The sequence below is a fragment of the Melampsora larici-populina genome (assembly GCF_000204055.1).
Source record: "Melampsora larici-populina 98AG31 unplaced genomic scaffold MELLAscaffold_1, whole genome shotgun sequence".
Lineage (NCBI taxonomy): Eukaryota > Fungi > Basidiomycota > Pucciniomycetes > Pucciniales > Melampsoraceae > Melampsora > Melampsora laricis-populina.
In genome coordinates this window covers 1,962,874-1,990,544 of record NW_006768765.1, presented here as the reverse complement: position 1 = coordinate 1,990,544, position 27,671 = coordinate 1,962,874, and the positions used below count along the sequence as shown (strand labels likewise).

At 39.6% G+C, this 27,671-nt stretch overlaps 2 protein-coding genes across 2 annotated transcripts; one reads left to right on the top strand and one right to left on the bottom strand.

Moving 5' to 3' along the window:
- Window positions 1–6,536: 6,536 nt before the first annotated feature.
- Window positions 6,537–7,570, top strand: MELLADRAFT_86962 (uncharacterized protein; the record flags this gene model as incomplete). Its single annotated transcript, XM_007403949.1, has 4 exons — window positions 6,537–6,630; window positions 6,683–6,756; window positions 6,828–7,269; window positions 7,359–7,570. 4 exons carry the CDS (start codon window positions 6,537–6,539, stop codon window positions 7,568–7,570), a joined length of 822 nt encoding a protein of 273 aa, XP_007404011.1.
- An 18,292-nt stretch (window positions 7,571–25,862) lies between these two features.
- MELLADRAFT_86961 (uncharacterized protein) lies at window positions 25,863–26,794 on the bottom strand (the record flags this gene model as incomplete). The annotated part of the gene is made up of 2 exons (XM_007403591.1): window positions 25,863–25,867; window positions 25,909–26,794. 2 exons carry the CDS (start codon window positions 26,792–26,794, stop codon window positions 25,863–25,865), a joined length of 891 nt encoding a protein of 296 aa, XP_007403653.1.
- Window positions 26,795–27,671: the final 877 nt, after the last annotated feature.

Here is a 27,671-nt window from a genome sequence, read left to right as displayed (position 1 = left end):
AGGACCAGAAGATATAAAAACATAATACAATGATGAAGAGACAAACTAGGTTCCTCTTTTATGATAGGACACAGTGGATCAGAAGACAGCACAATGGTTAGGCTTTTGGCTACAAAACCATGACATGAAATCAAATCAGATTAGTTCAAGGTGAGGGAAGACCCGCTTGGGTATGTGCAGACTGGTGCCTACTTACTGCGCTCAATTTTATTTGGCACCTTCTTGACTTCAGAGTTTAAGCCTACAGACATGCATGAGTAACAATCAGTGAGTGTTGAATGTAGAATAGAATAGAGAGAAAGGAGTGTAGGATATAGCAAAAGGGCCTACGTACCTGGTTCAATCTTAATTTTTTTTGTATCCTTGTCAGGCGTACAGAAGCTCACAGATCTCTTAGAGCCACTCAGATTTGGTTTTTGGAACAACAGTAGAGCCGGGGAATCAAAGAAAGATAAATGAGACCCGCCTGATCTGTGAATACGGAGCAGGTGTGTACAGATTTATGATGTCATATGATGACATCGGAATTTTGTTGGTTGGACAGGCAAATGGCCCCATATGATATTATGTTGAAGTCATTTTGAAATCTTTCTGAATCTTTCATGAATCTTTCATGAAGCCGTGGTAATCTCTGGCCTACCAGAGCCTAGTAGCTGGGGGCTGTGATCCTGTCACAATCAAAGTTAGATCATTCAAGTTAAAGGCGAACAATGAATTCCAACAAAATCAACAAATTGTCCAAAACCTCCACTGTTGCCGCTGAACAAATTCATGTTTCAACCAAGCGAAGTTACGGTCAAGCGAGATTTACTTTTTTCTCTTTCATAAACAATCATTCATTACAAGTTAAACGTCAACCATGAAATAGTTTATCCAATCATCCACCAATCTTCATCATTCGTTTGCATTAGATCATATTCAAGTTGAAGGCAAACCAGCAATTGATACAAAATCGACAAATTCAAACCAGATGCACAAATTGTCTGCTCTTTAACTGAAGAAATCCAAGTTTAAGCTAGCTGAAGTTTGGGCCCTGCAACAATTAGATTCGATGTGCTTATTGCTTTTCACAACTTACCCTGATACCAACAGCAAATTGAATGGAAATACGCAGTGATTTCATTCGATTCCATCAGCCAAACTCAATTACAAGAACAATCTTCAACACCATTGGCTCAAAAAATCACATTTGAATATCTCATCAGTTGATTAAGTGGTGTCAATTTGGGAAGTTTGGTACATATCATTTACTTTCACTGCTTCAATCAGATCTTCAACTCCTAACCTCTCAACTTACTCATCACCAAACTGGTTCACAGACTAAGAGAAAAACTTTGCTGGAATCAATCATTCAATTTCATGACTCAACAGATGATTCAATGATTTTACTAATTCACTTTCAATAGGGCTTTGTGGACTATGAGGAAATCCCGATCAGCCAAATAACACTCACTTTATTCATCAACACCAGTCCCAACTCCAATCCCAACTCCAACACATCAATTGGGATCCAATGCCGCCAAAATTTCAAACCCGATTGGAAACGTCAAGCCAAGCGAGACAAGGGAAGCGATTCCGAGTAGCAAACGAAGAGAAAAATCTCGCAACGAGTCAGCTCTCGAACGCCCAGTCAGTCTTTTTCCCAAAACAAAAACCGAGGCAGCAAAGGATATCGCGGATACAATCTGCTTCACTTGCCTTCACTCTTCGGACGCCAAAAAGGATGACAACCATAAGCAGGACGTAAGACATCGGATGAAGAGCACGTGGTCTCCAAAAGGGATCTGTGGTCTTATCATCTGTGTAAGCTTTCTTCACTCATTTGAATATCTCTCACCATCAGAGACATCTGTCAAAAGAATGATGTGAACGAGGCAAAGAGGATTTGATCACACATCTTACTCATGTTTCTACATTTTTTCATCTTTATATCAGATTACAATGGAGATAGTAAGTACAAAGAACGAATGTGAGGCGCGGTGATTGAACAACTAAGAATCGACTCAAAGCTCTACGGTGGCCCCGAGGCAAAATCGCCGCCACCCCTTTGTGTGATTTGCGTTGTGTGATTTGCGATTTGTGATCTTTACTCGCATCGTTCAAAAACGTCCCAGATACTTTCCTCACTGCTTCTCACTCATCCTTTCAGAACCCCAGAAATCGATTCTATCTCGATGTAGACCACAACGTACAAATGAAACCTTGCGAGTGCATCAGACGTGCGATTGGCAATTTTTCAAGATGAGGACATCCTAGACAAGCGATCGTCATCAATCCAAGGAAGCGACATCAATGACGAACTGGGAACTTCTATGGTATCTACTTATCATGAAATGGGACATAGGAGAGGCCTCTGAGGGCTTTGTGAAGCTAAGAAGAGGTGAGAAATGGTCGCCATCTCACCTCAATCAACTTTTGAAGATTCTACTTCGATCGTGACGCTGCATACACTTATGCCATCAAGGTACGCGTCTATCAGGGAGATTATCACGTCAAGAAACTTGATCGGCAACTCGATTTGGGGTAAGATCAATATTGAACATATTAACTGCTTAGTGATCACCCATACCAAAATGTAGGTTACTTCTGTCGATTCCAAAGTTCAGCCATCCGCATCAAAACATGGACCCAAAGCTTTACACCAGTGTTACATCAAATGCTGGTGCAATCTTCATTGTTCAAGTCTTTAGGAGAATACAGTTGAGTAGGACTTCTCCTCAAACTTATCGACTGTTGCTCTCAATCACCATGCTCACTCACTGAATTTCATATCATTGACTAATTTTCTCACATTAGGATAAAGCCTTCCTCTTTGTTATTTAATCTCATTGTACTATGTACCTAACAATCATTTGAGGCATGCATGATGTTTTCATAGATGACTATCAAATATTTTCACCCAGAATAAGAGACTACTCAGAAGTGTACTAAATAGATACAAACTCTTGATATGATATTTTTGATACTTTGATCAGGATCACATTAACTGCCTTTGATTCACCCATGAAAAATAGCCAACCTATCTGATTTTGATTCTAATAACGGTTTTATTAGAGTCTCATGTGGTTTATATACCATGATCCAGTTGTAAAACAGCAGAAGTCGACATATTTTTCAGATGAAGATGGTCATTTGATGGAAATTCTTGAAGAAAAAATATCAAGTTGTCAGTCTCCAATTGATACAAAATGATAAGAGGCTGTGATTCATGGGTTCAACTCAATTTTGAGATTCAAACTTATCGTGTGTAATTTGAATTTTTGAGAGAAAAAAAAGTGTTTAATCCGCTTTTGGATATCTGGGTCAGCAACCTATGACAGAGTGAAGGTTAAGAAAGTGGTATATAGTCAACACTGAGACTGAAGAATGCGCTGGGGACGTTTTTGAATGATGCGAGTAAAGATCACAAATCACAAATCACAAACACTACACAAGATGTCATCTTTACCAGGCGGTAAAGAAAACTACTGACATAGAAAAGTCCTGAGGAAACAGGAAGAGAGCTAAAAATCTGAAAAAATATGCACCTTGTTCCTAGATGTTGGGGCGTCATGACGAGTATTTTTTTGTATTTTAAACACAGATATTGGTTAATGTACTAACAATAAAGGCTGAGAATCATCAAAAACCCACCTGTAACAATACCTGAAATTTGGCCCTTGACTTTGAAGACAGGATTTTGGAATCTTCAAATATCAATAACTTTTGAATTTCTGGATCAAATCACTCGGTTTAAAGTGCATTGCAAAGGTGAGCCTTTCCTCTACATTTTTCATTGAGACATCATATCTGTAGCTGGTCTAAAAAAGATCCTACAGAGCTATTCATGCAGAACTGTTTGAACATATGTAGAGTGTTTAAATGACTAGATAGCACCTTACTAACATTATGAAGTGTGAAGGAGAATAGTTCAGCTTTTGAATGAACCAAAAAACGAGTTATTTGGAGCAGAATTGCAAAAGTTATTGAAGTTTTTAGACCACAAAATATTGTCTTCATACTCATGACCCATATTTCAGGTATTGTTACATGTGAGTTTTTGATGATTTTCAGCGTTTATTGTTAGTACATAAACCAATATCTGCGTGTAAAATACAAAAAAATACTCATCATGACGCCCCAACATCTAGGAACAAGGTGCATATTTTTTCAGATTTTTAGCTCTCTTCCTGTTGCCTCAGGACTTTTCTATGTCAGTAGTTTTATTTACCGCCCAGTAAAGATTACATTTGGTGTAGTGAAAACACAAAACACAGACACTACAAGAAACATAACATTTTCTGGGCAGAAAATTAAATTATTTGTATACAAAAATCTGGAAAGGTCAGAAACAGAGCAAAAAATGTGAAAAAATATGCATCCTGTTCCTTGGTATGAGATCTCCAATCTGCATATTTTTCCGTATTTTTGGGGTTCATATTGGTGAGTGTACTAACAATAAACCCTCATAATCACCAGATTACCACCTGTAACAGATGCTGGAATTTGGCTGATCAGTGCTGAGAGAAAGTTTTGATTACTATAAAACCCCATAACTTTGTCAATTCTGGCTCAAAACACTCGATTTTGGGTGCATTAGAAAGCTGAATTCCTGAACTACAACTTTCGTTTTGACTCAAAATGTGTAATCCCAATGGCTGACATTCTATTCAATGATATGTGAAATTTGATTTCATTGGGGATATCTTTCTTTTCAGGCCCGCCACGTATTTGGTTCATTTATGAACTATCTTCAGGCAAATACCAGCTTTCCAATGCACTCAAAATCGAGTGTTTTGAGCCAGAATTGACGAAGTTATGGGGTTTTGTAGTAATCAAAATTTTCTCTCAGCATTGATCAGCCAAATTCCAGCATCTGTTACAGGTGGTAATCTGGTGATTATGAGGGTTTATTGTTAGTACACTCACCAATATGAACCCCAAAAATACGGAAAAATATGCAGATTGGAGATCTCAAACCAAGGAACAGAATGCATATTTTTTCATATTTTTTGCTCTGTTTCTGACCTTTCCAGATTTTTGTATACAAATAATTTAATTTTCTGCCCAGAAAATGTTATGTTTCTTGTAGTGAGAAAGGGGTGGCGGTGATTTTGCCTCAGGGCCACCATGAAACTCTCATGTGTTTCAGAAAGATCAAATATGGTAAACATTGGCAACACCACTCCAGCAACTACTGTGAGTAGCTTTTTTCAAATCTCATCAATCAATGTCATAAGAACTCTCTTACAACCTCAGAAAAATTGATCTTTTTCAAGTTCTTTGATCACTTGAACTGATTTTTTTCTCTATCGACCAGGACAGTAACCAAGAACCTAAAACACAAATTACACTTTGAACCTTTGGTTGAACAACTCGATACACAAACAACATCTTTCAAACCCTCAATACCAATCTCCATTTTGTCAATTTCCTTCACATGATTGTCCATCATTCTTAATACCACTCCAGTTTTATTCTTTTGATCCAAAAGTCATTTTGATGGAATTTGGAATCTACCAGTTTGTGACTAAAACAAGATGTTGGAAACACTTGAACCTGATCATGATGAAATTCCAATTACAATATCAAACTTTGCCATTTACGATATTCACATAATGATTGATACATTTCAGTGGCTGTTTCTTATCTACCCTTTGTTTACAAAAATTGTCACCAAGCTGGTATATCTGATTGAAATTGTTAATTGAGATTGATTGCTTGCTGAAATTTCTGAAATTGAATCAACAATCTTTGTACTTGCAATTCATCATTATCATCATTCATCATTCAAGTTAAACGCGAACAACAAAATTGAGCAAAATTCACAAATTGTCCAAAACAGCTACTTCTATTGCGGAGCAAATCCAAGTTTCAACCAGCCGAAGTTACGGTCTAGCAATATGTATTTTTGACTTTTCCTATGCGCTTTATGAATTGATACAAAATCCAGAAATTGTTCAAAAGGTCACTCTTTTCGCTTAGCAAATCCAAGTTTCAAATATTGAAATTACTGTTTAGTGGGATTTCCTCTGGATTCTCCCCATCCACTTCGCAAATCGATTGGTACTCGGCAAGTAGTCAGATCTTATGATATCTGTTGCTACTGAAGGGCCCCTCTTACTTCAGTATATTGGCATCTCCCAATTAGATCAATAACAAGCCCAGAACATTTTGGATTTTCAAGGCAACTAAAAGTTTATCAAATCGGCTCTGTCAGTGGTATATCTTCTGCTCACCAGTGTTTACTCTCCAATCTTCATCTGATACAGAAATTGATTGATTTCATTTCTTAAATTAGTGCAAATTATATTCTCCACTCCTGCTGCTACCAAATATCAGCAATCTTTTTTATGTCATTTCATTGAGGCCTTGAAATGAGTTGCTAACTATTCCAAGCATTTTTACATCTCGGTATTTTGGTCTTCACTTTCCGTCATTCGCCGTGATGGTCTTGCTGATTATGGTACACTAGCGCGCCCATCTCTCCAGCAGATATCAAAAGGCTCCGCAAACAGCTAGATGGTCTTGAAGCTCTTGTCAGTTCAGTCGTTCAAATGAGACCTTGGGTTGATCCTCTAGGTCCTGAAGCCCGTAGTTCACGTGTCGATCTTGGAGGTTCATCGTTTTCAGTAATCAAAAGGGACGATTGTCAGGCTTATGCTTGCTTCTCTTTCCTATGACACAGAACACTACGTTGCAGCTACGCTCACCAGTATTATGGTCTCGCGTACCGTCCCTCCTGAAATTGGTCAAGACCCTCCTATAGTTGAAAAGGTATGTTCTCATGACAAGTCTGCCGTATCTTTTGTCTACTTGAACAATCTATGTTCTATCTCTAATTATAGTTTGAATGTCATAGGTTCGACGACACTGCCGATCAAGTAACAGCTCTCCGTCCACCTGGGCTCAGATTTCAAATAATCCTGGCACATGAACAGATCACCAATCTTCAACGACAACTTCCCACATACAAACAAGCTCAACACTTTCTAAAGATCTACGTCCATCAGTTTGCTTGGTATCATTTGTGTTTCAATCATTGTGCTTACGAAGCTGAAGCGCATAAATTATATCATCATCGAGACTCAGAGGGTCATGAGATTGATGACAGTCAAGCTGCTTATCGACTCATCACTATGGCCACAACATATGCTATTGCTAGAATGTCAATCATGAAACTCCCTTTCGAAAAGTCCACTCAGTTGCAACTCCCATTGAGCTTGGCAGATCGGGAAAATATCTCTAAACGATGGCTTGATGCTAGCGTGGAATGTCTAAAATGTGCCAGTAAGTTTGAAACAGTCATAGACTGCTGATCTTATGTCATATGAATAGTGACCATCTTTTGATTGTTTTTGCTTGACTCTACTCCTCAGACTTTAAAAGTAATCCAAAGATCAAGGCAGTAGTTTGCCTCATTATCATTCTTGAGGCCCTTTGGTTTGACGAGCGATTTGACGGACTAGAAGACCTTGGTGCACTTGTTGAATTGAAGTGCAAGGCCATGACTCTCGCCTTCGATCTCGCTCTTCACCGAGACCCAGCACATGGTGACTCAAGTAGAGGGTCGCAGTTGGAATCCGATTAAGCCCACGAACACCGAGTGCTTTGGTGGGCGCTCATGCCAGTTGTCGGTCTTTACAGTGGTCCCTGTAGGATGTTGTCCATCAATGGCTTAGAAGCCATCGACGTATTCTTTGAAACTTAGAATTACTTAGTCTTGATCGGCATCAAATCGATCGATAATTGATAAGGCAAATCAATCAAGTCATTGATTTTAAAACATAATCGAGTTCCTTTTAGAATTTGATTGAGGTGTCTCACTACGAAATTAAAGATCAATCTAACATTATCATTTTTACAACAGTCGATTGCAGAACACTAACAGGAGTTATCTTTTATTAACTTTGATTGGAATCACATCGGATCAATGAACCAATCAAGAGCTAAAAGAGATCATTTGAATCATTTCTTTTTTTCTTCAGGCAATACTTCAATCAAATCACTAATTATGTAAACTATTTGTATGCAAATGTCCGGAATCACATTCAAGATTTGTATTCAAGTTTTTTTTCAGCCATTGCTTTCAAAAGTTCAATTCAACACAGAGGCTCCTCTTGATTCTTTTAGAGCCAATCGATCCGGATGGGAAATTCCCTTTGGTTGGTCTGTTTGTTTGGTTCATCGACCCATGCTCAAGTGTTCTCTTGGGTATCCTCTTTCTGTTCAATATTTTTCCTCTTGCTTCCAAGCTCTCCTGACTCGCTTGGTTCTGTTCAAACTTTTAGATGGACCTCCTTCCTATCACTTCCGCAATTTGTTTGTCACTGGGCTATATTCTTGGCAAGTTTTCCTTTGATCTTGGTTTGATTCCAACAGTATTCAAATCGATCCCAGCCTTCTTGAAGCTTTATTCATTTCAACTGATTCATCTTGATTTCTTTTCTTCATTCTTGTCACCTAACAATCCTCATTGCCAAGCTTTTGATTTCAGTTTTGGATCACTCTTCTGTTATTCCGATTGAAATTAGGCAAGTTCCCTTTCTTTCTATGAGTAATTCTGACTTGATTAAAATCGCTTCTAGGGTATCATCAACTGATTGATTCATCCTCAAAACTCCTATCAAGATAGATTCCTCTTCCCAGTCAATTTCAAGATTACCCACCATCTTATCTGAATCTTGCAACTTCAATCAATTGTCTCCTTATTACTCAAGATGAGTTCTTCACCTCCCTTAATTTATGTCAGAACTTAATAAGACTCAAACTAGGACAAATGAAGTGTCTCTTTAGATCAGATTGATTGTCAATTCAAATCTTGACAATCAATTATTAAACCATCTCACTCAAGCAGGTTTGCTTACAATTCAAGATAGAACTTTACTTCACATTTAATCAACCAACCTGTTCTCTCAACTTGAATCCTTGCATTCAACTCATCAAAATCTCAACTAATCTATCAATATCTTTCCCATCTGTAGAAGAGTGATATTTGAGTTGTTTTTCAAGCCAAGATAAAGCTAAATGAGACCACCATTCTCCAAATTATTAATGACATCAATCATAATATTGCTGTTTATCTACGGACCAGCATTAATCACCCCTTGAGAATCTAACTTGATTGATCATCATTCATCCCAAGTTGAGTAATTGGATCATTCATGGATGTGACTCAGCTTCAAGATCAACTGAAACACAAATAACCTCACCATGTCAGTTTACTTCTTCACAATTCCCTTTTGATCATTGGTATGCTCAACTGTCTTTGCTTCTTCAACAGGTTATAGATCAGGTTCTCCAAATTGAGCCATTCACTCAAAACCCATCAAAACCATTGCAAAGGGTAGGACTTTTTAGGAAAACAGATGAAACCCAGATAGTAATTGAAATGACTGAAAAATGTATTGGATCACAAATCACAAAGGTTGCAATTTGTGAACAAATTAGAAATTGGACGACTGATTCAATGAAAATTCACCTCAACAATACTCAATCAGGAAAAATGGAATTCAACCACTGAAAAAGCTCAACTTGATGGGAGTGAGATTTCTTCTTTACAATCAATGTAATTAATTTTTTCCTTAGATAATATTATGTGAATTGAATTAAAATTGATCATGATATCTTGAGGAGTTTTGTGGAGACAAAATGCAAACTTTGATGATAAGCTTGCTCAAATTGAACCATAATCTAAATCAGTCATATTGTCATGGATTAAATCTTATCCTTTTTTATCATCTTTTTGTGAACAAATATGTTGTATTTTTTCGTTTTTCAGAAGAAATAAATAAACCTCTTCCCAAATTATAATGTCAGGTATAAGGCCTTTAAATTCTGCCTTAAGCTCTGGCACCACTCCTTCTACTCAAGTCTCAGTACTCATGTTTCCTGTTTGGTATTGATTGTGAAGCAAGCTGAGAAAAACTATAGCAAAAGCTGATATCAGCCAATTGCTAATACCCTCATATCTTTATCATTGTTTTACATTTAGCTCCAGTTATCTGAGAACAAATGTGGAACAAAATATTTGGATCTGAATCTTGGCTTGAATCTGAATAATCGGCCAAGTGGAACTACATTTGGATTTCTACCTGCCTTCCCATGAAGACTCTTCAGCTCTGATGGCCATTACAAGTGATAAAGGTGGTTTCCGCTGCAAAATGACTGATTGTCTTCTTCAATATGGTAATCTTTCTATGATCATGTTCAAATTATTGATACTCGTCCATCTTCAGAAGCAAAATTGACTATAGTACAGCTGTCTGCTGGGTGGTGATGTTATTTAACAAGACCCATATATACTTTGTATAAATTAATTGGGTCTTGAGACTACAGAAACCGTTGATTCTGTCTGTACTTGGAATATAAATATAACTCCCAAGTTGATTTGTCTTGGATGACACTCAAAAATTGTATCAGAAGTTCATCTACAATCCCTTGCACAACTAAAGCTACTAAAGCTAACGGTCTTATGATTTTTTTACAAGATAGAACTAAACTGTTCTTTGAGAGTAAATTGTTTAGTGAAGAGAGTGGGAAGGAGAGGAACCAAATATAAAGTAATGTGCCAAGTCTTTGAGCAAGGCTAGGTTACTTTACTGACATCACAGCTTTCCCAACATGGTGTTGCTAATGGGTTATCCTCCATTGGAAACAAAAACACAAATGGGATGTAGATCAAGTACTGTGTCAAGTTGTGAACAGATAAACTGTAAGTAACAGCTGAAGATGCATGTAAAAAGTTCAGTCCCTGTCCATCATCATCATCATCATCATCGATGACCAACCTCTATAATAATAACATAACATCCCTTTTCAACTTACTTTGTTGAAGCTCAAGATTGATCTAATGAAATTCACATCACTGTCAACACATCATTCAACTCCTTATCTATCATCATCTTACTTTGATCAAGCTGACTCTACAATTTGGTCTGTGCTTGACATTAAAAGTGGATTCAACTAGATCAACCCTAATTAAGATACCTCCAGCATTGGATCTCAATGTATCAATTGCGTGAAGTTATTACAAAGTCAGTGTTGTATCTTCATCACTTTATAAGTTTGATCATTTGAAAACTTAACCCAGTTTGATATATCTGGCAATCAATTCAAGAACATGGTCAGACATTGTCAATTTATTTCTCAAAGGTACCAATCATATTATGGTAGTCATGGGAGCACTTGATGTGCCCGTATACAGTCAATGTGTTGCAGATGAAGTCCAATCACACAACTGGGATATATTTGCCACAGAATTCCTTTTGTAATAATCATGTTTTGCATCTTTTCCCTTGCTTTATGTGATGTAGTCTCCGAATAAGCTATGTTTTGCATCAATTGACCATTTATGATCAAAACTTCAAGCTCTAAAGGTCACATTGGGTCTTGGCAATGCAAAGCTGAAAAACTTTGCAACAAGGAAACTAGAAATTGGGAAATCACAAGAGTCAGACTCAAGCCAAAACAGTTGAAAGAAATAGGTTAACAATATCCTTACCACAATCACCTATCAATGGATCTTGGTATTCATAGTCTTTCATTGGTGTAGATGTTGGTATCACAAGCTATCATGGATTTGGATTCAAACAAAATGTTTTCCTGATAAAAAACCTTCTCTTGATGGATGAGTTTGACAAAGTAGAGGTCCCAATGCAGATCAATCCAGGATAAATGCTTGACTGCCTATACAATTTGTGATTTCAAACATCAGGAAATGTGAATACATTTGAATTACAAAATACTAGGTATAAAAATACCATAGAAGTTAAAAGGTTTGGGCCAATCCCAAGGCTAAAAGCCAAGGGTGATACATTACTTGATAAAACATGTATGTCCCTATGGGGTGGCAGCGGAAAAAATAACAAACACAATAACAAAAAACCAATAACAAAATATAAACACAAAAAAGAATAATCTAAAAAATAGATAAAATATAAAACACACAAGCAACACGCTCTTTAGAACCAACTAACATAGAATAATCAAAGATTGAATTCTGAATACTGCCTAAAACACACTACTCTCTTTTGTCCAAAAAAATAGAATAAAGAAATTGAGAAAACAAAAAACCATCTGATAACAAGGGAAGAAAGGTGGGTGGGCCTTAAAAAACCATCTGAATAGATGATAACAAAGCAATTGAAGATAGAGAAAAGATGATATTGAAAAGATGATGGGAATGGAATTGGTGAGAGGATGGTAAACAGGATATGACACCATATCTGAAAATCTACCTAAAGTAAAAACATATCCGACCTGTTAGCACATGTATGTATGTAAATTCCCAACCAAGATATCCACATTCCCATCTGTTAACAAGCAAGTTACCAGCTACTAATTGATCAAGAAAATGAGTGCTGAGATGAGGAAGAGGTTGTGATTATCAGACAAAATAACAGACAGATGTCAAAAGGGGAATGCAATTTTTTATGACCTGTGACATACAGATATTTAGCATCTTATGTGTACTTAGCTGTTTTCATATTACTTGCCTTGGAGTGTGGAGGACAGGGTCTTCACTTAGCAATCTAACTACATTACTAGAAGAACTTTCTCACTTGTGCATCTTGACTCATCACTCCGAGTCCTATCATAATGGTCAACTGAGGTATGTAGGACAGACATCTATCTGAAAAGTGTATTGTACAGACTTGGTGCATCATCAGTGTGGACTACACTTCATTTGTGGAATACAAAGTAGACTCCAGGCACGTGTCCGGCCTTGTGCCCGGAATCATTTTGGGAGTAAATTTTGATTTTCTGGGCAAAATTCCGGGCCCAGAATTCAAATTTACTGCCAAAACAATCCGGGCACAAAGACAGGCATGTGCCCAGATTCTACCTTGTATCCCGTAATTGATTGGCAAATCTTAAGCAACCATACCAATAGTTTACTTATAATCATTATGTTGTCGTGTTGTCATAGACAACTATGTTTCTATGTGTATTACTTCTTGACTACTCGTATGATGATAGTATAACCTGTTAAATACTATGACAAAACACTACTTGAGGCACTCTGATATTGAAAATGTTGGGGGTTAATTAGGGTGAGGCTTAGATTTTTCTGATTTTTCATCCAACCAATTGCCCCTAATAGAGATTTTCTACTTGGGTGATGAGATGGTTGAGCCATAATAGCCTCTGGCATTCTTTGCAAATTGATCTAATATGATATTCTCTTACAAGTGCGGCGCCCGCCGCTCAATTTGGCTAGTTAGGATAATCAAAGGGTTAAATAACAAAGGTAGAGATAGAAACACAAACCTCCAACTCTTTGGTAAGGACACGGACCTGCCCTTCCACCGCAGTTGGACCGCTGGCTGATGCAATCAGCTCTTTTGCAGTGCAGGCCTAAGAAAAATAAAGTCAGTCAGAGAACAAAGTCAAGAAAAAAAAATACAAAATTTATACTCACCTGAGCGACTTTTCTCGCTTTCTTCTTTGCACTTTCACTAAAGATAGTGACCGCACCCTTATGTTTGGTTGCTTTTGAAAGTAGATCCACGAAAGCTTGCCAAGTTTTATAATCCACGAGAAAAACCTTTGCTTGTCCAACCTGGCCCATCCATCTCAAGCGTGGGGCTATGTTGCTGTTGAGAACCATCTGACACATACCAGGTTGGTACGCCTCACATATGTCAGCACACATCGCTCTGAAGTCATTTAAGGACTTCCAAAAGAGGCACTTCACAAGCTCAATGATGTTACCATCATTGAACATCTTTGAATCTATCAAATTGAAAGATGCAGCGGATACTTCTGGACCTTTGCAAGCTCGGCTAGCTACCTTTGTTGAAGTACCCTCCTCAACTTCGACCTCCTTTTCAGTATGAATTTTAAATTTCACCGGGACAATCATTTTGTTTTGTTGGTTGGATTGGATATGTGGGACTATACCGACTTGATACAACAGATTTTGTTGAATGCAGGTGGCTGGAGCATCATCACCTGTTTTGTTGGATGGTATTTCAAAAACTGAAAGAAAAGTGAGATCAGTTCACGAAATTGAAGGGAGTATATGCAGAGAAGTTTACTTATACTTACGTGCATTCATGTGCCCTTCGACAGCGGGCACATCTGAGGCTTTGATGTTTTGGATTTGTTGGTTAGACATGTTGGAATGTGAATTTGGTTTGGTTTTTTCAAGCTGATCATCAAGAAATAAAAAAAGGGCAAAATGGAAATGAATAAGCAATCAGAAAGATACACCAGGGGAAAAAACATACTAATGACAAGATGGAAAGGTTCAAAAGAAGAGGCTGATAGAATTTGATAAGGTGACTTCTGTTGAAGTATCCAATCGACAAGAAGTAAAGAGTTTTGGTAATGGAATGATAAATTAGATTAACAAATGACATATTGTAGATGGTTTATTATTTACTCACAAGATAATCATAACCCCAACGGTTTAGATAAAGAAATCTCATATATGTAGTAGCTCGTTTTATCAATTACTTTTCTTTCCCTATCTTTTGGGAAAGAGAAGTAAGTAATCTTTACATTTTGTTATCTCATAATGGTTATATTAATGTTTTCTTCTCTTCTGTTTCTCTATTTCAACTTTATATAGAACTGCTTCTTTCATCACTTCCAAAAGATCAGTTATCGATAAAAGATAACTAATAGACTAACATCTAACTGTGCCTTTAGGTACTAAACAACTTCATTTTTATTCTTAACATTTGTACGAGTTTCTGATTAGATTGATCAACGTTGTAGGTCAGGATCTTTATCTTCACACGTCTGTTGTTCGACGTTGTGCTTATCAGCTATAAGCTCATTATCAGGTGAATATAATATTATCTTTTGGGAAAGAGAAAACTGCTTCTTTCATCACTTCCAAAAGATCAGTTATTGATAAAAGATAACTAATAGACTAACATCTAACTGTGCCTTTAGGTCAGGATCTTTATCTTCACACGTCTGTTGTTCGACATTGTGCTTATCAGCTATAAGCTCATTATCAGATCCCGTATCTCAAAGCTCCAAGAACATTCTTAACTTCCAAAACTGGTAATTCAGGAAGTACTAATTGGTCAGAAAGAATATAACATAATGACAAAAAAAAGATTGGATTTCAATCTTACTGGCTGAGGTCAATGAGGAGAATGAAATGATAGGCCAAAATCATGACTATTTATATCATTTGGGCAGGGCCAAACCCATCCCCAGTTTCCGTAAGGACCTCATATGACCTCATTTGAGATCATCTCCCCATTTGACATTGGTTGGTGGCCATAATGGGGTCCAAATGAAACATTGAATAAGACATGATGAATGAAATCTTTGGCATCAGAGAATCAATTGATTTTTGGCGTATTTCCTTCTTCTTTGATAGAAAAATTTCTGTGGTTGAATTCTTACCAAAAGAACAAAAACACAATCAATGATGAATTCGCAATTGTGGAAACAAAATAAAGAAATATCATTGGCATCAGATACTGAATTGATGGTTGGCGGAATTGTGCTGGATAGAAAAGCGAGAAATCTTGGCATTCAAGAATCAATTTTTTCTTGGTTTGTTTTCTTTCCTTGACAGAAACAACACTGATTAATGAATTGTTCTTGATATGAAAGCGAGAAATCTTTGTCATTCAAGAATCAATTGTTTCTTGGTTTGTTTTCATTCTTTGATAGAAATAACACTGTCAAATTCATACAAACAGACAAAAGAATCAATCAATATCATATCTGTGATTGGAATGTTTGGCAAAGAAGATTGTTAAATTCACCTTTACGTACCTTCATTGGAAGGCAAAGCAGAACCCTAAATGACTAAAAAGAATCAAAGTGGCCAGAGTGAAGGCTGGTTGAGGTCAGTGTAAGTTAGGTTGAATCAATGGTGTAAGCTTGGAGGATTTGAATGAAAGCACATGACAGGCTATGAAGAGTTCAATTAGGTTAAATTTGACGGAATCAAATTTAGGTTTAGGCCTGTGATATCGTGAAAAACTGAGTTTTAGACCTCAGATCAAACCCCAGTTAAAAATTGGCAACACACCTTCCCTCAAAATGTGCCAATAGTTCTTGAAACAGCTGTATATCTTTGTGCAAATTTGGGAGTGATTGAACCACGACAAGACTGCAGTGCATTCTTTCAGGTAACCTCACAAGTTTTTCTTTGTGGCAATTTCGCAAATCAAGTTCTGAGAAGGAAGGACCTTGTCAGTTGGTTTTTATTTCACTTGATAATAAATCAAAAGTTGTGCTTGTAGCTCTGCAGATTCTTCTTGTCACAACAGCAGTAGACTTGGACATGATTTCCCAAACCTTGGCCATCTGATGTGTCAAATCCTTGTGGATTGTTGTCTTGTGTTGTTGATTTGGTGGACCAAGTTAAACAAATACCATAGACTGAAATTTGGTGGTAGATGTCTGTCAGTTAATGTGAGACAAGAAACAAATAAAACCTCACTCACACTGCATGATTTCTGGCCCATGGCTGTGTGATGGTTGTCAAGATCAGCACCATTGGACTATTGATTGAAAGTCTGTAATCTACATCCCTGTAGGGGAACCAATTGTGAGGGATGGCAAGTTGTGTCATTTTGACAATTATTCTCAAGATCACAACCACAGCAGTTGTTGTTGTTGTTGGTGTTGTTGGTGTTGTTGTTGTTGTTGGTGGTGGTGGTGGTGGGGTTGTTAGGGTTGATTTTGTGAATGTGGGTGGTGTTGTTTTTGTAATCTCTTCCACCATATTTGTGGTGCAAGTAAATACAATAGAGCTTGTTGATGGAAATGAAAAGAATGCTTATATCAATCCTGGGCCAGCAACGCAAGTGTTGTGTGCTGCGCTGCGCTTGCGTTGCGGTTTTTCTGACCGCACCGCACCGTAAAATACATTTTGAAGTTGCGGCCTGACCCGCTGCGCAACAAGATGTGTCAAATTTCGAGTTTTTTTGGGCCGCAACAACATTTGTTGTGTTACTGCCCAAAAAAACTTGGAATTTGACAGTTTTTTGGCGCTGTTGCACCTTTTGCGTTGTGTGGCGGTCAGCGCGCCACACAACTCAGGCTAAAGTTTTGTTGTTTTGGTACTTACCGCAACACAGCGTCTGCCGCTGGGCTTTGTCGCGTGTTGCGGAGCAATGCACCAAAAAACACGCTTTCTGTGGTGTGGTGCATTGCTGGCACAGGGTTGCTTATATTGAAGAAAATCTATACTGACTCAAACTGACTCAAGTCTCCCAATCCAATTGTAATCCAATGAAGAAAGTGAGGCCTGGGGAGTAGTTAGGTGTGCTGGGACATGCTTGGGTTTTGATTTACCTTTCTTGTTTGAAGTCTGCACAGCTGGTGGTGCCTTACACTTACTTGCGGTCACTGGGTTCTTTAACATGTACGGATTGGGTCCCTCACGCAACATGCAGCAGGCTACAGTTGATGATCTGGAGGTTAATCCAAGAGATTTCTGGGAAGCTTTGGCATTGGATCCTGAAATGATGTGTGAATGTTCAGTTGATGGCACTTTCAAGGGAGTTGCCCCAATTGATTTCTTAGTTGACATGGGGAAAAAGACATGTTGAGACATTTTTCTGGGGGAATGAGTGCAACAAGATAAAAATTGAGAAGCCTAAAGAAAAACAGTGAAGACCCAGTGGGTTTGGCAGATATGTCACTCAGTCCTCTGTGACAGATGGTGTGACACCTGAAACAATCAACCAAAATCTGAAGTCTTGATTGAGCTTGACATTGAATAATCCAATCACAAAAGTCATGAGCAGGGAGCTAAGACAAATAGAATGAAATGAGAATGGTTTGAAGGAAAAACAAGGAAAACAAACACCATTCAATGAAGATAGAAAATCAGGAATATATTGACAAAAAAGAGAGAGAGCAATGAAAGAGTAACAAAATATCTTTGAGTTGAGAAGATTTTTGAGGAAATTGATGAACAATGCTGACTTGGAAAACATTGTGAAGCAGGTTTTTGTTACACCAGATTCCTTCCACAAATATACAGATATGGTCACCTCCTATACTGATGTACAGCCCGGTACTACTTCTAAGGCCTTCAAATTATTTCTGAAAAATTCCAAAGAATCGTGGATGGTATGTAGTATCATCAGAGTGGAATCTGGGGAAAGGTGACAGTCACAAGCAAAGGTTGTTGACAAGCATACTTACAAAAGAGGCACAATAAAATTGGCACCGCAACATCTACCCCAATGGGCAATGCGTGCCAAACCTAGCTCCATTCCTTACTCTACATTGTCAGCCTGATACTCTAAGCCGTGGCAGATGACTGGTACTTCAGAGCTGGATAGTCCTTACAAAACGTATTCTATCAAGTTTTAGACAATAAGTATTGAAACTTGAGGGAGATTATTTTTGAATTCTTTGTAAGTGAAAGGAACTATATGATTACCACTGCCAGTAGCTTATCGAAGTGCAATCACAACGGTAACCTTCTAAGGTGAATACAAAGGGATTTGTGGTTATTCCTTAGGTGACGCTTTAGCGTTGGTTCGATGAATTTATCATCAAAAGGAAAACAAGAGACTATCTACAATATCAATTCAAATAGTAAGGAAACCATCAATTGATAAAGAGATAGTGACTCAGAGAAAAAAAAGGGTGTCTTTGATATGAAAGAAGATGCGATAAAGGATTCTAAATAAGTCTTCTTTCAAATGAAAGATAAACAAAAAAGTATTTTAATATAAAATGCTAATTCAAGGATGAGCTGCGGTAAAAGTGGTATGGTATAATCATAAGGTTGTCCTCTTTGTTTGGATGCACAGAATCCTTGTTTTATATATCAGAGAAAAGTCACTCGCTCTGAGCTAGACTGTCAGGGTTTTCCCTGGATGCTGTCATCAGGGTTTGATCTTGAAACATGCAACATCAATAGGTTACTTCTTGGAGTAAATCAATACCCTATTTTGGGACTAGGGTCTTGTCGCTTTCACGGTTGGTAATGACCTGGAATTCATTGCTTGTGTTAACAACTCTGAACTAATATGTGCATAAATGATGGCTGACACATGGGAGTATCACAGAATACTCCTCATGGGTGACATACATTGTCTCACAAACTAATTGTCTCTCAAGTTTTGTCCCAGAAAAACTTTGTGTTCAAGTTTTCCTATCTTCCTTTTATAAACAAAATTTTAGCCTTATACAAACAAAATATTCATACAGTTTCTTAATATCTTATCTACTATTTTTTCAAATTATCTCCAAACAAATTTCAACAATCAGCTCAATTTCTGTTTTTGTTTTTGTTTTTGTTTTTTTCCCGCCCACCACTCTCTAGTCAGACTAGGGTTAAGTTTCAGGCCTGCAGCTATTTCTTCCTCTTGTCTGAACGCAGGGGGGCACTCCAGTGGAGCTCCCAGCGCCTAGTATGGGCCACCCACATGCACTCTCTGCGCTCTCAATCACATGAAACTCAGGCCTCAGGGCCACTTCTCTGAGAGACCACAACAACCTGTGCCACCATTGCCAACCTGATTCCTTTTCAATAAATATAGAAAGACAAACAAGGACCTTTAAGTAATTTGGTATGTGGTCGAACTTGATGACCAGCTCAAACATGCACTTTGTCTTGTTTGGATCTAGCTCAAGTCTTCCTATATCTGCCTTCATTTTGAATCTTGCTGTGGATTTCAAGTTGGCCTTCAATGCAATTCAAGAAAAGTATTGATGGTTGTACAATAAATCTCATGGGTGTGTCTCATGAGAACTCCAACAATCATCTGGCTGGACAAGCTCATAATTGCTTTCATTTAATGTGCCTCAATATGGGCTTCAGATAAATCTGCAAAACAATTTGGATTGCAAAACAGAAATTAGCTTCAGAAAGAGTCTGAAGAGGTCTGAAGCCTTCAGAGGTTTGTAAAGCAATGTATGACAGTATAGTGTCTGTACACCTTCCAGGCAAATCTGGTCTGACAAAAACCAGTTTCAGCATGGTTTCAAGTTGGCATTGTTTATCAATTTTCATATTTAAATCCTCTGAGATATCTTAAATGACTTATGAAAATAAAGAATTAAAAAACATCTCAGATGAGATCAATAAGTCTTTGTATTAGTCACCTTGGTGTGCATTGGTGAGTTGCCTAGCTGGTGGACTACAACTTTCATCAAAGGGACTTCCTGTTGTGTCTGTTGATTGGAGGCCACAAATCCTATTGCGGCCAGTTCACTGCAAGAAGTGTACTAGGTCAGAGTGTGGATTGATCAGACAGATGCAATTAAGATGGTTAAACTTACTGTGTTAATCAACCAACAGGTCAGCAAGCTCTAAAGAGCTGGCTGAGTTCAAAGTTGTCAGGAAGTGGCAGTTATATTCCTCATTTGAGCCATGAGGAGGTAATCCAGGCAAAGTAAAGTAGAAAGCAAAGTGCTTGCTCCATTGTTTTGATGTATCCCCTAAGAGTTTGTTGCAGTAAAGCACCAGTCACATATATTGAATGAGATTTCTGTTAGCCTTTTTGTGCCAGGGATTCTGTAAAGGCATTTTGATGAAGTTCCCAGTGCCAACATCCCCTGGGTTTTATGTGAGTTTACATGGTAGGCTGCAAGTGAGTAGATACAATACAACTCTCACCATACATAAGATCACCACAGTATTTTTTTCATGAAGACATCCTTGTGCGATTCAATTGCATTGAATACTCTCCAGAGGTCTCTTCCCAATCAATGTCATCATCAACAACGGTTTTTTAATGTGTTGCATCAATAAAGTGATCAAGGAGTAAGTCATAGACCCCCCCAATTGAACAGATCAACTTCAATGATGTACTCTCACTGCCAGGATTAAACACTGTCCCTGATGGAATAATGATCACTTTTGCATTAATTGCTTAGCATTTATATGGCAAAAATTAATTATCCCAAAAAAGCAACACATTATCCCAATTAGGACAGTGTTTAATCCTGGCAGTGTCTGTCTTTCCAAGCTTCCATATGTGTGTCTACAATCGCTTCAAAATCCTTGATCTATTGAAAATAATCAACAATTGCCTCAGTCAGGTGCCCTTAGTATTAGCAAAACTACAATGCAGGTCCCAACTCCAAGGGTGTCCCATCGATAATTTTCATGTCGACGAGCAACAGCGTGGGGGTTTGTTGAGTTTGGGAATCATCATCATTTCTTCACTCAATCAATCAGCTCGATCTCTAGCTCAATTTGATATTTGCAACGCCATTATGCACACTTCTTTGATGATGATGGCTCACACTGTCTTGACTGATAGATCGACTCTACAGATCATTGCAATGGTTCCTAATGCTTTGTTTATGAAACAGCTCTGTGTTTGCCTTCGCTCATTCATGATGCTTGTCTGAGTCTTCAATCCTCAAGGTGTCTCACAAAACCCTAAGATGTAGGGGGATATACATTCAGATTTCACTGTAGCGGAAATTTACAAGAACTACCAGAGTGCTCGTGGTTAATCAATATGATAATGTACAGAATTTGTACGTAAAGTCGAAACAAGTAGAGTGAGGGTTATTTTTACGGATCCCACTATTTAGCGCCCTCGGAACCGTATCCGGCGCCCTCTTTCGGGTCGGACACGGGGCTATAAACAAATGAGGAGCCCCTTTCTAAAAAAAAGGGGCAAAAAGGGGCACCCATTATTTAATTTATTACCTTCTTCCTTTCCGTCTGGCTGGTACATACACGTCCATAATTTCTCACACCTTTTTTCGATGTTTTTATCATGTCGTTCTTCCTCTTTGTCTCGCTTGTACAAATCTCACACCTAGCACCTAGCTAGTTCTGGTCACAAGACCGATGACTGTAATTGGCATAAAATTATTATATCATATTGAAAGCATAGCATAGCAGGCATAGGTTGAGCGCATAGGAGCCACTACAAAGAGAGACAAGAACAAGATTCCATATGGGGCATACGAGAGAAAGCGAGACAGCCACAACAAAAGAAAAAGAATGACCGAGAGCATCGGTCTACATAAAGCATGACTCACTACCACAAGAAAGAGAAAGCAAAAAGAGAAAACAACACGTGTCACACAAAGAAACAGACCAACTAACAAACCCACATATCTAACTGCACTCAATACTTTTTAATCCAATCAGGAATTTCGGTCTCAGTTATTGTAGGTGAGAGGATATCACCGTATATTCCCGGTAATGGAATTGATCCAACCCCACCACCCAAATTCGCAAAATGATCACCATCCACAAAGGCCAAAAGGATTGGATTATTCCTGTTGGGTGGAGTACGATACGGGAAAAAGGTGTAACAGTTCGATTCTTTCGGATTTAAGAGAATGACAGGGCATTCATACACACTGGCAATGACGTAGCCTGTGTAAGGCATGCGCATCCAGAACTCCTCACCACATCTAGCCTCTTGGGGTTGAAGTCGATGAAGAAGATCTTCAACGATTTCCACTGCGGCAGGTGAAGCACGTCGAGTCGTCACACGCCGAGACTTCATTCCGGGTGCAGTCGAGATTAGTTGTTCATGGGACTCCCGATGAGCCAGCAGTTCTTCGCGTAAGTGGCGACGAACCAATACATAAGAATCTTCCTTATTACATCGCAGGGCATTAGCTATTGCGTAAAAACCACAGTTGCCAAAACGGGGTGGATCGTAGATAGTCTTGATGTGTGGAATGACTATACGAGGTAATTGTTTCAATATTCTTCGTTCGCCTGGTTTAACCAGTGTGCTCTTTTCTAATGCGCGAGCTGAAATTGGCTGAGAAGTGTTAGCAACGAGTGAGGTGGTGGTAGCTGGTGCGGGCTTCTTCGTAAGCCGGTGATTGTGATTAAGCGAGGTGCCATTCATCTCATACATTTCAGCTGGCATTGGAAAAACTGCAACTCCATACTTTCGGCTTGATTCCAACGTCTCCTTGACTTGCGGATCCCTTCGGTCCAAGTTCAGATCTTCAGCAATCAAACATATCGCCACTTCGGGAATCAGGACTTGTCAAATTAAGGAATCGGGAGTGAGAGGTGCAGCTTGGTGCAAACCGAGATGATGTGGTGACATTTGATCATTGATGAAGATGTTCTCTAGGGTTCTTACAAACACTTCATACCCTTGATATCCGTAACTATTGGGACAAAGCAAAAATTGACTCTATTTAGTCCTATAAGCAAAGGAGCAAGCATGGGTAGGGTACTCACTATTCCGGGAGCTCAACCTCAATGTTAAGCATATTTGACAGAGTATCAATACTCTTGCTATTACGTTTCTTTTTCATGGCGTAATCCAAGTAAGGCGAAGGTTCAGTTTGGTTGATAATGTTGCTCAATAGATGTGTATGCTCCTTGATACGGCTGTCGCGCAAATGAAGGATAAGAGTTAGTCAAAGGTACGTCATACATCATACAAAGATTAATGTATGGTACTTACTTGTGCAAATTATCAAAATCGATAATAGTAGGCCATCCTTTGCTCACTCCGTGTGGAATGGTCTCACATTCTGCCCGATGTAATTCACAATACTCAGCGGTTTGGGTCCACTGCGCAAAATAACCTGCATGAGCATGAGGTAAGGCACGAGCGAGCAAAACCAAACCAAAAACTCACCAACAAAGACTTGCCCCCGCTGATTGGAATTGCCAAGAGAAGAGCCTTCAAATCGGTAAGCTTTTTGGAAGGCGCTTTGGGGAGGGGATCCTCGCAGAATTCACAGAGTCCTTCATCTTGGGCATCTTGATCTTGACCATCTAGTCCTTCTGAATCCGAGTCACTGATGTCATCAGCGCCCACTACATCCTCCCTCTCCTGCGCTTCAACCATGTCATAGAAATCATTGAGCAAAGCTTCTTCCTCAGCTTCGGGTAAAGCTTCTTCCTCAGCTTCGGGTTCGGAATCATCAAGCAAGGCTTCTTCTTTTGTAATTGACTTGTTCGAAACCCGTTTTAAACTTGAACCAACACGATTTGTCGAAGTTTGACTTGCTCGAAGAGGACAGGTTGTAATATTGTGACCGGGAGTCAAGCAAAGGCTGCATTTGCTGACCCGAGGACGTTTCGCAGCCTCATCAAGCTCCAGGTCCGATTTCCATCGCCCATCAGGTGAGGCTAGGCGTTTTGCTTTGGAACCTTTGGCGAAAGAAGCTCGAGGTCGACCTCGAGTATCCGTTTTGACCTCAGCGTTCATGATTGGGATGATAGAATATTGTCCAGTCTCGAGCAGAATGATTTCGTTATATAGCTTCCGAAGATAATGTTCATTTAACTGAAGTAATTGATCAAACTTGACACGTGACGCGGCGATAAGTCCTTCGTGAGTATCGGGGGCAATGTCCATTTGTAGCTTCCACTGGACGTGTATCAAGTCAGGCGACAGATGATCCATTTTTTCTCGCGCTTCAGCTAGATCATGTGAACAAGGGAGCCCCCAGGCCCCTCGAAAAGTGTTGGTGCATGGTTGTTGAAGGGAGTTGGGCAACAAGTCGTATTGAAGTTTTAGCTTTTTGAGGGCAAAATGAGATACAACACCGTTTAAGTCTTTGAAGAAATCTGGAAGGCCTTGAAGCGTCTTGGTCTTTTCAATCCCCACCAAAACCATGATTTCGTTGGTTTGATGGTCCTCAAACCGTTTGAAGGCATTGAAGCAGGTCAGGAAATCGTTATTGCGACCATCGAGGAATCGTTTGGCTCGGAAATGGCTGCCTTCAACACGTGAGGTCGAAGAATTACCGAAGTGGTGAGTTTTTGAAGTGAATAAGTTGACAAACTTTTCCGTACGACCTAGCCAAGTACTTTCCAAATAACCATAAACATCATGCGCTCGGGCAACCTTGCTGACAGCCTGAAGGTTAGTATCATAAGACTCCTGTGTAGATGATGAGATAAATGTATTCCAAAGTTTCATGAACTCAGTCCACTCTGGTTCTGAAAACTTGCTCTTGCAATTTTTCGCCACGTTGATGTTGATGTGCCATACACATAGAATGTGCGTTGACTCGGGAAATACCTGCGCAATAGTGTTGTAGAGCGCAGGTTCAGCATCTGTTGCAAAAGTCTCAGGTGACTTGAAGTCGTTGGATTCGTGCGAATTTTGAAAACAAACTTCTTTAAGTTGGGATAAGGCCCATTCGTATTGATCCTGTTTTTCGTTGTTCAAAAAACACATTGCGACGGTAAAAGAGCGATGTGTATTTGTCGTCCCGACAATGTGTAATAGGGGGAGGTTGAAACGGTTGGTCTTATATGTGCAATCTAAGCTGAGGATCGTTGGGAAACGTCGAGCTAACCGGATTCCAGAGGGACTAGCAAAGAAGAGGTTCAGAAGGGTACCATCGGATGCTGTTAATGTGCGGTGGGCCCACTGGCTAGCAACGATGAGATCAAATAATCCTTGAATAGGACTGCGACCGTTGAGCCAATTCTCCCTCTGTCGAGATCGAACGTTGTGAATATCCCTTAACAAGGGTTGAGATCCTGGTTGAACATTGATGAGAGATCTGATCAACGACGGGCGACAGCCTGCTGATGAAAGCACGTCAATCGATGAAGAAGTGCCTGAATTGAATCTCCGGTAAATAGCCATATTGTGAGGTTGATCAAAAGGCTTGTGATTGTGATTGAGTTTTTCAGGATTCTTGGTGTCTTGACATACAATCCATCGGTCAGTGTTGGCTCGGTAATTGAGTGACACCTCGAACAGACAGCCTGTCTTTTTGGATGAAGATGAACGCTTCTGAGCAACCAAGGGAACTTTGTGGCCAAGAGAGCACCGGAGATAAAGTCGAATGGTCTGTTGATTGAATTTTTTATGACTCTTGATGGCGACAGCGTATCCTTGATGTCGGGCCACTGCGTGAAGATACATCATGCCATTTTCCAATTCGATAAATGGTTTTCCGGTTTTAGGTCCTTCAAGCAAACGAACAGGTGTGGCGCCTGTTGATAAACATGTCAAAATGAATTGTCAGCCTTCAGAACGAAGAAGGTAAAGTACGTGTAAAATGACGTACCAATAGGAGGCCAGTCCGAATCTCTTTCATTGTTGTCTAACACAATTTGAATCGCGTCTTGTTCATTGTTGTCCGAGGTCAATTGAATTGGAACGTCAATGTTGGCAGTACCAGGTAAACCCATGATGGGTGTACCTGTCGGAGTAGAAGCAGGTTGACTAGAGCAAGCAGAGGGAGCGGTACCAGTTGTCGAGTGCGTGTCTTGCGTGTCTTTCTCTTTGATTTTGGAGTGGAGATGTAAATTCGGAGTAGGTTGAGAATACGAGTGCGCAGAAGGAGGCAGTTGAGAAAACGGGCGATTATGGAAATGAGCCGAAGGATCGAAGTGAACAGGACGGTGGTGATAGAAAGAATCGGTTTGGAAAGGGTTTCCAGCATGTGCAAACATGCTGGGTGGGGCGCCTATTCCAGGACCGGGGTGACAATACGATGGAGCAACGTGCGAAGAACCAGATGGAGGTTGGTACGAAGAACCAGAAAACGGTGCAGATGTAGTAGATGGGTAGCCAGGGTACGAAGATCCAGAATGATCTGTGAAAACGTAAGAACCTGGGTACGAAGATCCGGATAAATAAGGGTGTGATGATACGGGAACAGGTGGTGGATGTGAACCACCACCAGAAGGTTGTTGGGCTGAAGTTGGGTATGATTGTGGTGGGTACGAGGGGGCAGGAGGTGGATGTTGACCACCTTGAGGGCGAGAAGGGTACAGCAGGCCAGGAGGTGGGTAAAACGGTTGAATGTATCCGCTCGGAATTTGACCTTGAGCTGCTTCTGCAGCTGTGTAGGTCACGTGAATCATGTGAGTCGGAGCTGTTGGGGCACCATCATGATTGATGTGTACAGCATCGGAAGGTAATGGGGTACGCGGGTTTAGGTGGGCCATGACTCTGTATTGTTCAATTGTTCGAAGACTTGGATTGTGTGTTCTGTGATTGATACTGTGATTGATTTGAATGTACGGCGGTGTTAATGGGGTTGGTTGGGTGTGTGAAAGTTGGATGATTAGAGTTGGATGGGGAGTTGTTGGTATGTGATGACAAAGAGGAAGAAAGCGGACAAGGGAAAAAAATCGTTGGAGATAGGCCTCCTACCTATCTCAACGTTATCCTCTACGCAATGAGGACCCGATGTCCGTGGCCGGTCCGGGCGCAAATTAATTTGGGAGCCCTTTCCTTTTATTTGAATGATCTTTGATGCCCGATCAAAGAATGATAGGGCATCAAATAAGGAAAAAAGGGCGCATTTGGGAAATTGTGCCCTCTTGGGGAGCCCTCTTGGTGCCCCTGAGGTCCGAGGATGCTGTATTTGGCGTGAGAAATGTCAAGTATCGACGGGCCACGCGGGTATGTGTCAAAACCCGGGGGGCGCCGGATATCTTCTAAGAGGGCGTTAAATAGTGGGATCCTATTTTTACAATAGGAAGAATGAAAGACCTTGGATAGTAGGCAAAGATTTGTGATGATAGTTGAAAAGAGTGCTTTGACCGAAAAATATGACTTTGTATGTGACTCTCTTGGTTGAAATTCTGCTCAAAAGAATAACTGGAGTCTTTGTAAATGATAGTATCCAATCCAACGGGAGTACACCAGTTGAAAAATCCAGCATCAGTAAGAGGTTCCAAAAAAAGATCAAGTGCTCTACACACCTTACTTGCGCGTAATCTAAAGCCTAGCGACGGCAAAATTTATAGCTGCCCTCTCGCTGCTCGATCCGGCGTAAGCTAAGTGAGGGATGATGGAGCCAACAGTTTGACATATTGA